General features: G+C 44.8%; 1 protein-coding gene across 3 annotated transcripts in view; it reads left to right on the plus strand.

Annotated features, from left to right (window-relative positions):
* LOC110492422 (FYVE, RhoGEF and PH domain-containing protein 3) overlaps positions 1 to 13,129 on the plus strand; it is a 112,703-nt gene that overhangs the window by 67,976 nt on the left and 31,598 nt on the right. For 2 of the 3 annotated variants that reach the window (XM_036947396.2, XM_090203601.1), the window contains exon 2: positions 11,115 to 11,279. In XM_036947396.2, coding sequence (XP_036803291.2) covers positions 11,115 to 11,279 — 165 coding nt within the window. Of the gene's footprint in view, positions 1 to 7,629; positions 7,911 to 11,114; positions 11,280 to 13,129 lie in introns of those variants that run through there. The other variant, XM_090203602.1, reaches the window with a different exon arrangement.

Consider the following 13,129-nt stretch of genomic DNA (forward strand, 5'->3'; position numbering starts at 1 on the left):
AGGGTTCTTCAATGTGTTCTCCAATGGGGGCAGCTGAAGAACCCGTTAAGGTTCTGGATAGCACCTTTTTCTCTAGTGTGCGTAAGTGTCTGTCTGTCTGTCTGTCTGTCTGTCTGTCTGTCTGTCTGTCTGTCTGTCTGTCTGTCAACACTCTCTTCTCACATTATTGTCTTCATGTCATGTAGAGCTCTATAATAACTACAGCTTGTCTTGAGAAGGATTCTTCCTCTCCATTTCGTTTTATCTTCCTCTGTTACTTCTCTCGTTCTCCCTTCTAAACATGCAGTGCATTTGTAAAGTAATCAGACCCCTCAACTTTTTCCACATTTTGTTACGTTACAGCCTTATTCTAAAATTAATTTAATAAAATAAAATCTGCAGCACTGAAGTTCCCCAAGAACACAGTGGCCTCCATCATTCTTAAATGGAAGAAGTTTGGAACCACCAAGACTCTTCCTAGAGCTGGCTGCTCAGCCAAACTGAGCAATCGGGGGAGAAGGGCCTTGGTCAGGGAGGTGACCAAGAACGCAATGGTCACTCTGACAGAGCTCCAGAGTTCCTCTGTGGAAATGAGAGAACCTTCCAGAAGGACAACCTTCTCTGCAGCACTCCACCAATCAGGCCATTATGGTAGAGTGGCCAGACGGAAGCCACTCCTCAGTAAAAGGCACATGACAGCCCACTTGGAGTTTGCCAAAAGCCACCTAAAGACTCTCAGACCATGAGAAACAAGATTCTCTAGTCTGATGAACTCTTTGGCCTGAATGCCAAGCGTCACGTCTGGAGGAAACCTGGCACCAGCCCTACGGTGAAGCATGGTGGCGGCAGCATCATGATGTGGGAATCTTTTTCAGCGGCAGGGACCGGGAGACTAGTCTGGATCAAGGGAAAGATGAGCAGTGCAAAGTACACAAAGATCCTTGATGAAAACCTGCTCCAGAGCACTCAGGACCTCAGACTGGGGTGAAGGTTCAACTTCCAACAGGACAACAAATGTCCTTGAGTGGCTCAGCCAGAGCCCAGACTTGAACCCGATCGAACATCTCTGGATAGACCTGAAAGTAGCTGTGCAGCGACGCTCCCCATCCAACCTGACAGAGCTTGAGAGGATCTGCAGAGAAGAATTGGAGAAACTCCCCAAATACAGGTGTGCCAAGATTGTAGCGTCATACCCAAGAAGACGTGAGGTTGTAATCGCTGCCAAATATGCTTCAACAAAGTATTGATAAGGTCTGAATATTTATGTAAATGTGTATTTCAGTTTTTAATTTTTTATACATTTGCCAAAATAAAAATAAAAACGTTTTTGCTTGGTCATTCTGGGTTATTGTGTGTAGATTGATAATGAAAAATAAATAATTTAATCAATTTTAGAATAAGGCTGTAACGTAACAAAATGGGGAAAAAGTCAAGGGGTCTGAACACTTTCCGAATGCACTGTACACTCTCTCTTTCGTTGTCCCTCTCCTTCTGTCTCACACTCTGTCCTCTCCTCTTTGTCATCCCACGAAAATCCCCCTGTCTTCATCTGTGGGAGCTAGTGAAATACTTCTACTTCATGTGTGAGCTGGGTTGATTTACCCTACTGCTGTTTCCACTGACCTGATTTAGGACTGACAGGGGCAGGATGACTTATCCCTGACCCTCTTCTTACCCCCTTCCCTATCCTCTGTAGCCCAGCTTGGGAATCCATGATACCATAGAGGAGGCTTAGAGGCATGGCTCATTCCTGGAGAACACAATCTGGGGGAGGTGCTGTTGTGTTGTTGAATCAAAGAGCAAGGAAATAAATGAATGGATGTGTAGTACTCTGGTGGTAATCTGAGGGAGGCCAGCTGCTACTGTATATGTGATTGGATCATTATCCCTCTGTATATGTATAGATAAGCCAGTGAACTTGGCACGCTGCATTATCACTCTACTGTACTCTACTGTACTGTACTCTACTGTACTGTACTCTACTGCGCTCTACCCTACTGCACTCTACTGTACTGTACTGCACTGTACTCTACTCTACTGTACTGCACTGTACTGTACTGTACTTTACTGCACTGTACTGTACTGTACTGTACTGTACTCTACTGCACTTTACTGTACTGTACTCTACTGCACTTTACTGTACTGTACTGTACTGCACTGCACTTTTCTTTACTGTAGTTTACTGCACACTACTCTACTGTACTCTACTGTACTGCACTCTAATCTACTGTACTCTACTGTACTGTACTGCACTCTACTCTACTGCACTGTACTGCACTCTACTCTACTGTGCTCTACTGTACTCTACTGCACTCTACTCTACTGTGCTGTACTGTACTATACTGTACTGCACTCTACTGTACTATACTGTACTGCACTCTACTCTACTCTGCTCTGCTCTACTGTACTGTACTCTACTGCACTCTACTCTACTACTCTACTGTGCAGTACTGTACTATACTGTACTGCATTCTACTGTACTATACTGTACTGCACTCTACTGTGCTGTACTCTACTCTACTCTACTCTACTCGATGGAGAAATCTGCTGCTGAATTATCATAGATCGGGAAGAGCTCTAGCCTATATTCTACATCCCTTGTGTCCATAGAACATCTGTCCCTTTTTATGGTCTGTGAGAAGCAGCATCTGCTTTTTAGAGATTTGTTCTAGTTAGGTAACATGAATCCTAACCAACAGCAAACTATCCCAGATCTTACGCTGTGGACCTAGTCTAGGTTAACCTGCTTTTGTACACTACACTAAAGTTCCAGTCTGGGTTTTTTCCATCTCTATGTATGTGTTTTCCAGTGCGTCTCTGTGTGTGTCCCTATTTCCATGTGTTTTCCATTGTCTGTTTGTGTCTCTGTGTGTGTCTCTTTGTGCGTATTTCCATGTGTTCGACAGTCTCTCTCTCTCTCTCTCTCTCTCTCTCTCTCTCTCTCTCTCTCTCTCTCTCTCTCTCTCTCTCTCTCGCTCTCTTTCTGTAAATATAGGGGTTTGGCCGTGGGTGATAAATGAGAGAGACACATCAAGGTCAGAGCACTAGTTATTGTCTCAGAGTCGCAGGAAGGAGAGAGGGAGAGATGGAGAGAGAAGGATGGAGAGGGAGGGAGAGCCATGGGAGGTCTCTGGCTATATAAACGGGTACATATGGTTTTCTCCCTTCTTCCATATTCACTATGTCTCCATATTTTGATACTTATTTCAGACAATGCACTCTTCTAATAAAAAAACTCTACGAAGCCTGTTTCAGACAGTGTGTGGGGATGCATACGCGCGCGTGTGTGTGTGGGCGTGTGTGTGTGTGTAACACTGCTCTGATCGATGGCCATTATTAATCATAGTGCCATTAGATGAGAGTCTATATCAGTTTGTATCAGTCTGTCTCAGTCTGTATCAGTCTTTATCAGTCTGTCTCAGTCTATCTCAGTCTGTCTCAGTCTGTCTCAGTCTATCTCAGTCTGTCTCTGTCTTTATCAGTCTATCTCAGTCAGTCTCAGTCTGTATCAGTCTTTATCATTCTGTGTCAGTCTGTATCAGTCAGTCTCAGTCTGTCTCAGTCTGTCTCAGTCTGTCTCAGTCTGTATCAGTCAGTCTCAGTCAGTCTCAGTCTCAGTCTTTCTCATTCTGTCTCAGTCTGTATCAGTCAGTCTCAGTCAGTCTCAGGCTTTATCAGTCTATCTCAGTCTGTCTCAGTCTGTATCAGTCTTTATCATTCTGTCTCAGTCTGTCTCAGTCTATCTCAGTCTTTATCATTCTGTCTCATTCTGTATCAGTCAGTCTCAGTCTTTATCATTCTGTTTCAGTCTTTATCATTCTGTCTGTCTTTATCATTCTGTCTCAGTCTGTATCAGTCTGTCTCAGTCTGTCTCAGTCTGTCTCATTCTGTTTCAGTCTGTATCATTCTGTCTCAGTCTGTATCAGTCAGTCTCAGTCAGTCTCAGTCTTTATCATTCTGTATGTCTTTATCATTCTGTCTCATTCTGTCTGTCTTTATCATTCTGTCTCAGTCTGTATCAGTCTGTCTCAGTCTTTATCAGTCTGTCTCATTCTGTTTCAGTCGTCTGTATCATTCTGTCTCAGTCTTTATCATTCTGTCTCAGTCTTTATCAGTCTGTCTCATTCTGTTTCAGTCTGTATCATTCTGTCTCAGTCTTTATCATTCTGTCTCAGTCTTTATCAGTCTGTCTCAGTCTGTCTCAGTCTGTCTCATTCTGTTTCAGTCTGTATCATTCTGTCTCAGTCTGTATCAGTCAGTCTCAGTCTTTATCATTCTGTTTCAGTCTTTATCATTCTGTCTGTCTTTATCATTCTGTCTCATTCTGTCTGTCTTTATCATTCTGTCTCAGTCTGTATCAGTCTGTCTCAGTCTTTATCAGTCTGTCTCAGTCTGTCTCATTCTGTTTCAGTCTGTATCATTCTGTCTCAGTCTTTATCATTCTGTCTCAGTCTTTATCAGTCTGTCTCAGTCTGTCTCATTCTGTTTCAGTCTGTATCATTCTGTCTCAGTCTATCTCAGTCTTTATCATTCTGTCTCAGTCTTTATCAGTCTGTCTCATTCTGTTTCAGTCTGTATCATTCTGTCTCAGTCTTTATCATTCTGTCTCAGTCTTTATCAGTCTGTCTCAGTCTGTCTCATTCTGTTTCAGTCTGTATCATTCTGTCTCAGTCTGTATCAGTCAGTCTCAGTCTTTATCATTCTGTTTCAGTCTTTATCATTCTGTCTGTCTTTATCATTCTGTCTCAGTCTTTATCATTCTGTCTCAGTCTTTATCAGTCTGTCTCAGTCTGTCTCATTCTGTTTCAGTCTGTATCATTCTGTCTCAGTCTTTATCATCCTGTCTCAGTCTGTCTCAGTCTTTATCATTCTGTCTCAGTCTGTCTCAGTCTTTATCATCCTGTCTCAGTCTGTCTCAGTCTTTATCATCCTGTCTCAGTCTTTATCATTCTGTCTCAGTCTGTCTCAGTCTTTATCCGTCTTTATCATTCTGCCTCAGTCTGTCTCAGTCTTTATCATTCTGTCTCAGTCTGTCTCAGTCTTTATCCATCTTTATCATTCTGCCTCAGTCTGTCTCAGTCTTTATCATTCTGCCTCAGTCTTTATCAGTCTGTCTCAGTCTGTCTCAGTCTTTATCATTCTGCCTCAGTCTGTCTCAGTCTTTATCCGTCTGTCTCAATCTGTCTCAGTCTTTATCATTCTGCCTCAGTCTGTCTCAGTCTTTATCATTCTGCCTCAGTCTTTATCAGTCTGTCTCAGTCTCTCTCAGTCTTTATCATTCTGCCTCAGTCTGTCTCAGTCTTTATCCGTCTGTCTCAATCTGTCTCAGTCTTTATCATTCTGCCTCAGTCTGTCTCAGTCTGTATCCGTCTTTATCATTCTGCCTCAGTCTGTCTCAGTCTTTATCATTCTGTCTCAGTCTGTCTCAGTCTGTCTCAGTGTTTATCTGTCTTTATCATTCTGCCTCAGTCTTTATCAGTCTGTCTCAGTCTTTATCATTCTGTCTCAGTCTGTTTCAGTCTGTCTTAGTCAGTTAGTACAACAGGAGAGAGAGAGAGAGAGAGTCCGATAAAAGGACTGTCTACGTGGCAGGAAGGGAGCGGAAGAGATGGAGATGAAGAGAGGTGCAGAGGGAATGACGTGCTGACTGAGGGAAGGACAGCGAAAGTGTTGGTAGATGTGGGGGTAGCTGTGTGTTTGGGGGATGGGGGTTGGAGTGTCAGGGGGGGTCACAGAAGTGGTGACTGACTGATGAGACGCTCCCACGCCTGGAGTGATCCATCTCCCAGACAGCACTGGGGCAGAAAGACTTTACTCTAGGGATGATGGGTAATAAACGACTCCAACAGGGTTGCCTCAGGGCTGACATTGATTGACAGCGGTGTGTTTATATGTGTGTTTGTGTGTGGGTGTGAGTGGGTGCTTTTGCTTGTGCATGTGTGTTCATCATTCAGCGAGAGAAAGGGGGAGGGGGAGAATTAATATTGTGTATGTGTCTATTTTTCTAGGTGTGAGTGTCTGTGGGTACGTGTGCGTGCAGGACATTGGGTACATACACACTGTTGGTTGTCCTCACCACTCTCTCTACTCTCTGCAGTTGTAGAAATGTTGAGCCCCAGTCTGTGACAGTACGCTGTCATTTCATAGCTGTTTGTCTGATGGAATCTGAATATGTCACACATAGAGATAGATTATATTAGCGTGTGACCTGTGGCACAGGGTCATGTGCTTTCTGGGCTTGACTTACCCTTCATCAGACACACACACACACGCACACAAATGTACATACAGAGACACACAAATGTACATACACAGACACACACACACACGAATGTACATACACAGACACACACACACAAATGTACATACACAGATACACACACACGAATGTACATACACAGATACACAGACACACACACAAATGTACATACACAGACACACACACACACACAAATGTACATACACAGATGCACACACACGAATGTACAAACACAGACACACACACACTAATGTACATACACAGACACACACACACACAAATGTACATACACAGATACACACACACAAATGTACAAACACAGATACACACACACACGAATGTACATACACAGATACACAGACACACACACACACACAAATGTACATACACAGATGCACACACACAAATGTACAAACACAGACACACACACACTAATGTACATACACAGACACACACACACGAATGTACATACACAGATACACACACACAAATGTACAGACACACACACACACACGAATGTTCATACACAGACACACACACACAAATGTACATACACAGACACACACACACACACAAATGTACATACACAGACACACACACACACACACACACACTACCATTATGCTTCCATATCCCCTTTCTCAGTGTCAGAATATTTCAGTGTATAAGAACACAGTTCTTATAACAGTAACACTGTCCTCTCTAGTGCTGTTCTGTGAGTCCTTCTCATTCTGTCCTGTTTTCTTCTGACTGGAGAGTGACCATGACATCACCATCTCCACTCTCAAGCAACGGGCAGGTGAGTCGACGGGTCGCCTAGGAGACACAATTATTGGCGTGTCCATAAGGATGGGGTATGGTCGTTGATGAGGTGGTCTTCTGAGTCACGTCACCCTGGCAACCCCCAGCTCCTCAGAGCACCATGGTGATGGTTGTGCTGGGAAGCAAACTGTTCCAATGATCTGTCCCTCATCGTGATTGGAGCTCAGAAGAGGAAATGAATGAATCCACTTGTCTATTCTCTTGTGTGTGTTTATTAAAATGCTCATAGATTGATTCTCATAATTACAGAATGTTAATCTCATCTCTCCATCTGTAAGCAAATTCATTTGATGACTCCGTTTGTGTCGGACATTGTTTAGCTCCTGTTTGTCCTGTAGTTGTTTACTCTGTTCTGTTTTGTCATTTTCCTGCGTGCGTGCGTGCATGTACGCACATAACTTTACCACTCTGCCACTGAAAAGGACCTGACGGAGTGTGTAAGGTGTCAGAGACTTAGCCTATAGTGTCCATGCAATCTGTGGCGTTTCATCTTGGTTCCTGCCCTGTACTTTTTCACAGACAGAGATAATCAGGGAATCTGTTGACCTCCTGTTGCCATAACAATACATACACACGCACACACACACACACACACGTCAGCTGGGCCTGGGGGCAGGCGTGTAGAGCAGGTTTGGCAGGTGCAGTTAGACTAGGGAACACAGTACACCTGACAACAGGTGTGTGTGTTATGCAGGACTGAACTTTACTGAGCTCCAGGGTGTGTGTGTGTGTGTGCAAGGAGATGGAATAGTATTTACTTGTTGACCAAGGAAGGTGTGTTGGATTTTCCCATTGAAACGGTTCACTGGATTTTTGGCGTCTGAGGAAAGAGGGAACATTGAATGACAAGGTAGCTTTTCCTTCTTGTTCTGGTCTTTTCTTGTATGTTAAATTCTGCAAATAAGCCCAGTCTGTCTGTTTATCTGGTTTAGGTCGTTGTTTTGCTATCCTTCTTTTCTTTACTTTGGCAAATGTTCAAATGAACACACTTACTTTTTGGTCTCGAAGGACTTTGGAATCATTTGAGCTTTCAGTATTGTAACAGACATGTAGAAGAGTTGTGAGTGTTGTGTAGAGTTGGGAGGAGTGTTGAGTAGAGTTGGGAGGAGTGTTGTGTAGAGTTGTGAGTGTTGTGTAGAGTTGGAAGTGTTGTGTAGAGTTATAAGTGTTGTGTAGAGTTATGTCTTGTGTAAAGTTGTGAGTGTTGTGTAGAGTTATAAGTGTTGTGTAAAGTTGTGAGTGTTGTGTAGAGTTGTGAGTGTTGTGTAGAATTATAAGTGTTGTGTAGTGTTGTGTAGAGAGTGTTCAGTGGAAGTGATTCCTCTGTGTCGTCAAGTTCCTGTTTACTGTTAGGACGTTTGATCTGCGGGCCAGGTTTCACTCTCTCTCAGATAACCATGACTACAGAGTTTCAATAGACCCAGACCCTTATGACACCGTAGGTCTCGTTACTGATACAGACTGTTTGTTTTTCCCAAGACTTGACCTTTGTCTATGGTCAGAGTGTTTCTCATTGGTCAGTGGTTTGGCTGAAGGACTTCAGAGTAGATAGATGCTGCTCCAAAGCACTGATGCAGGGTCAGAACTGATTTTATCACCTTAAGATTGGGGGCAGGAAAAGTTGAGATTAGATTAAGTTTTACAAAGTCATCAGTTGTCTTTGGTGAATGGCTTTCCTCTATATGATAATGTGGGATGCTGTGTGTCAGTATAGTCAATACTATACAGTCTGCTGTTTACAAATGGATTTCTGTTGCAGCGGTAGTGAAAGTGAGAGCGGGAACTGGGCACTATTTTATGATTTGCTACTGTACAACTATTGACCCAGTAGCTGTGTGTATTACAGTTACTGTTTATAGCTTAAGTGAAAAGCTTTGTCTTCCATGGTTGTATGCAAACTGTAGCACACTCTTTATCTTGCTCTCTCTCTCCCCTTCTCCTTCTCTCTCTCTCCCTCTCTCACTCTCTCTTCCCTCCCTCCCTACTTGGTTTGGTAAAAGCCTTGTAGATATCATATGTTGGGAAAGCCAGCCTGCAGCAGGACCTCATGAGGGCAGACAGCGAAGCAGGACTCATTACAGACTGACATAGCTCTGCCTGCCTTCACTGCCTGAAGCTGCAGGCTGAAGCTGAGCTGGACAACACCAAATCAGACGTGGAGAAGCTCCTCAGTGGTCTCACTACCATCTCTAAACTAATCCTTTGGCGATGCGTGTGGAGTGAATAGATACCGTCCGTAAGCCTGCAGGAAAGAGAGCAGAGAGGAGCAGTGTGGATGATAGTTGATATAGATTATCATTGATAACACACAGCAAGGCTAAACACAGGCTGTGATGAGGGCACTAGGAACAAAGACAGCGGTACTTAGACACAAACACAGAGGCACACACACACACACACACACACACACACACACAGGCCCAGTCGTACATAAGTACACGCACACGCACAGGCATAGGGATGCACAAGCACACGTATATACACAGTAAACACATACTTCCCCCACTCTCAACACAAACAATACATTATGTGAACATACCAACATATTGCACAAAACAGCACTCATTAAAAAGGCCACACTTCAATTCAGTTGACTGGATTTCAAAAAGCCCTTACAGGCATCTCCCTGATGAAACTAGCTAGCTGCTAAAGGCCTAATTGTCCCACAGTGCATCTGTTTGTAGTTCTGTTGAGTGGGTTTCTTAAACACACAGCCTGATATCACAGACATGCAGAGAGAAAGTGGGACACACACACACAGGCCATTATCACTCCCAGCCAGTCAAAAGGATGGAGGATCAGGATGTAGACATGTATTATTTATAGGCAGGCCTATCAGAGAGCTAGCTGTAGACTCATTGAGGCGGAAGCCTCTTCTCTCTCTCCTCTGGCCTGGTGTCAGGATCGATGCTGGGCCTGTCTGTTCCCTCTATGCTTCCTCTATGCTTCCTCTCTAGTTCTTCTTGCTCCCTGCAGCATGGTCGTTTGTTCACCTCCTACAGTTACACACCACACTGCACCACTCACGTGTAATGCAGCTAGGCCTGTATGGATCTTCATCGTTCAGGTGTCCTTGGACTGAAACTGGGCCTGTATGGATCTTCATCGTTCAGGTGTCCTTGGACTGAAACTGGGCCTGTATGGATCTTCATCGTTCAGGTGTCCTTGGACTGAAACTGGGCCTGTATGGATCTGCATCGTTCAGGTGTCCTTGGACTGAAACTGGGCCTGTATGGATCTGCATCGTTCAGGTGTCCTTGGACTGAAACTGGGCCTGTATGGATCTGCATCGTTCAGGTGTCCTTGGACTGAAACTGGGCCTGTATGGATCTGCATCGTTCAGATGTCCTTGGACTGAAACTGGGCCTGTATGGATCTGCATTGTTCAGGTGTCCTTGGACTGAAACTGGGACTGTATAGGGCTGCATCGTTCATGTGTCCTTGGACTGAAACTGGGGCTATATAGGGCTGCAATAGGGCTGCTTCGTTCTGGTGTCCTTGGACTGAAACTGGACCTGTGTAGGGCGGCTTCGTTCAGGTGTCTTCGGACTGAAACTGGGGCTGTGTAGGGCGGCTTCGTTCAGATGTCCTCGGACTGAAACTGGGGCTGTGTAGGGCGGCTTCGTTCAGGTGTCCTCGGACTGAAACTGGGGCTGTGTAGGGCGGCTTCGTTCAGGTGTCCTCGGACTGAAACTGGGGCTGTGTAGGGCGGCTTCGTTCAGGTGTCCTCGGACTGAAACTGGGGCTGTGTAGGGCGGCTTCGTTCAGGTGTCCTCGGACTGAAACTGGGGCTGTGTAGGGCGGCTTCGTTCAGGTGTCCTCGGACTGAAACTGGGGCTGTGTAGGGCGGCTTCGTTCAGGTGTCCTCGGACTGAAACTGGGGCTGTATGGAGCTGAAACTGCTGGGTTTTTTGGCTCACCTATGTCACTTTCTTGGTGTTCTCAAATTAATACTGTGTTCCTTCAGAACAGGCTGCATTCCTGCGTGTTCTGTGAACAGAAGTTATGTACTCACCATTCAACCTAATATATCATCTCCCTCTCCCTCCCTCAGACCTCTCTCCCTCCTCTCTACAGTACCAGTGTGGATCGGTGGACTTCCTGTGTTCCCCACGGCTGGGAAAGAAAGCCCCGCCCCCTCCCAAACCATGTCACGGCCGGCCTGCAGTCAAGCCCCACCCCCAGCCTACCGCCACACCCACCTCTCAGAAACCTCAAGGTACAGTGTTGGTTTATTTGTCCTTTAGCATTATAACTAGTTGTTTATTACAATAATGTCATTATCATGTTGGTACAATATCCAGCATTGTGTTATTAGCCTGCGTTTCTTAGGGAATGACTACTACCCAGGCCCCAGATGTTTATTTGGTCAGGTCAGCGTTCACCCATATATTTATCCCACAAACACATCAGTCAGAAAAAGAGATTAATGGTTCAGATCAAAGACTGTTGTTAGTCCAACTATAGGTTCATGCTATCTGCCTGTTGAGGCATTACTTTAGGCCAGCGTTTCTTAAAGTATGGGGGTCACGGACCTGTTAATGTATAATTATTTAATTAATTACTGGAATTGATTTGGCCAAGTGCAACTGCGCTCTCGGTTCAGTGCGCTCTGTGCATAGCAGCATTTTTTCCTGCAGTTTTCTTGAAGATCACTCCGCGACCTACACGCTGCAGCGCTGTGGTTCAAGCCACTGACTTGTTATCAGTGTTGCCAACTTAGCGACTTTGTCGCTATATTTAGCGAGTATTCAGACCCCTCTGGCGACACATTTTCAAAAAAGTGACTAGCGACAAATCTAGCGACTTTTTCTGGTGTTATTGGAGACTTTTGGAGACTGACATGAAAGCACGTATCGTTCTTACTCTTCTCAACGAGCAGCGGGTGCTGCCGTGGGCCACACCCCAATCCCAAAGCACTCATAGGCGGCCCAGTCCTCGCACAGCAGTCCCTCCCAGCTGCAGTCAGAGCAGGAGATGTTCACCCCTCCCCGTCCAGACTGCAAATGAATCGCGCATGCGGGAAGCCACCACTGGATGATCACGCCCTGGCTTTCATTCAGGGCAGGATGTAAAATGTTCTTTGTCTAAAATAAATCACTGCAAAAAAATAAATCACTGCATTTGACTCACACAGCCTCAGTCACTTACTCACCTTGTCCACTGTGCGTGTGCCTCTCTGTGACATAAGCTAAACATCTAGCTGGCTAGCTCATCATGTCTCATTCTAAACTGTACACTCAAAAATACGGAAAGGAGTGGGAATCAAACCCTGCCTGAATTCAAAAGCTGGTTGAAGATGTTTGTTGCAGATGATACATGGGTATACTGCCTGTATTGTAAGGCTGATTTCTACGCCAAACTTAGTGATGTAAAAAAAAACACATGACAACTCAAAAACATACTCAAAAGGCAAAGCCTTATAACAGTTCCACCCAGAACAAACTGCCATTTATGGTTCAAAAAATTGGCATGTGATCACATTGGAGAAGCATGTAGAGCTGCTTTCTCAGACTCCACTGCTGCTACCCACTTCAACATGCACAGGACAAAGTGCACAGTAATGATTAATGGTGTTCTAGCACCATACTTTCTGAAGAAGTTGGTTGCAGATGTGGGTGACCAGCGTTTCAGCCGCCTCCTCGATGAGTCCACGGATGTAAGTGTACCTGGGGGTTGTGATAAGGTACTTTAGTGACACCAAGCAGACAATTGTATCAACATTTCCGGGGCTTGTTGAGTTGGAGGGAGGAGATGCCAAATCTATAGCCCGTGCTGTTTTGGCTTTGAAGTGTTGTCTTAAAAAAGAGAAACTCCTGGGGATAGGGACTGACAATGCCTCTGTTATGGGGATTAACAATGGTGTCCATAAAGTGCTGAAGGAGGAGTATGGCCTCAAATATCTGGTTCTTATTCGCTGTGTGTGCCACTCTCTGCAGCTTGCTCATTTGTAGTTCTAAACATATTTAGGGTGTTTTTTTACTCACTTTTTGTCCCTCCCACGACGTTATTCCTCTCTCCTACAGCGCCATCACAATTACATGCACATGGCCAATTATGCAAAGTAGG

Source organism: Oncorhynchus mykiss, chromosome 16 (genome assembly GCF_057628025.1).
Source record: "Oncorhynchus mykiss isolate SJ-2025 chromosome 16, ASM5762802v1, whole genome shotgun sequence".
Taxonomy (NCBI): domain Eukaryota; kingdom Metazoa; phylum Chordata; class Actinopteri; order Salmoniformes; family Salmonidae; genus Oncorhynchus; species Oncorhynchus mykiss.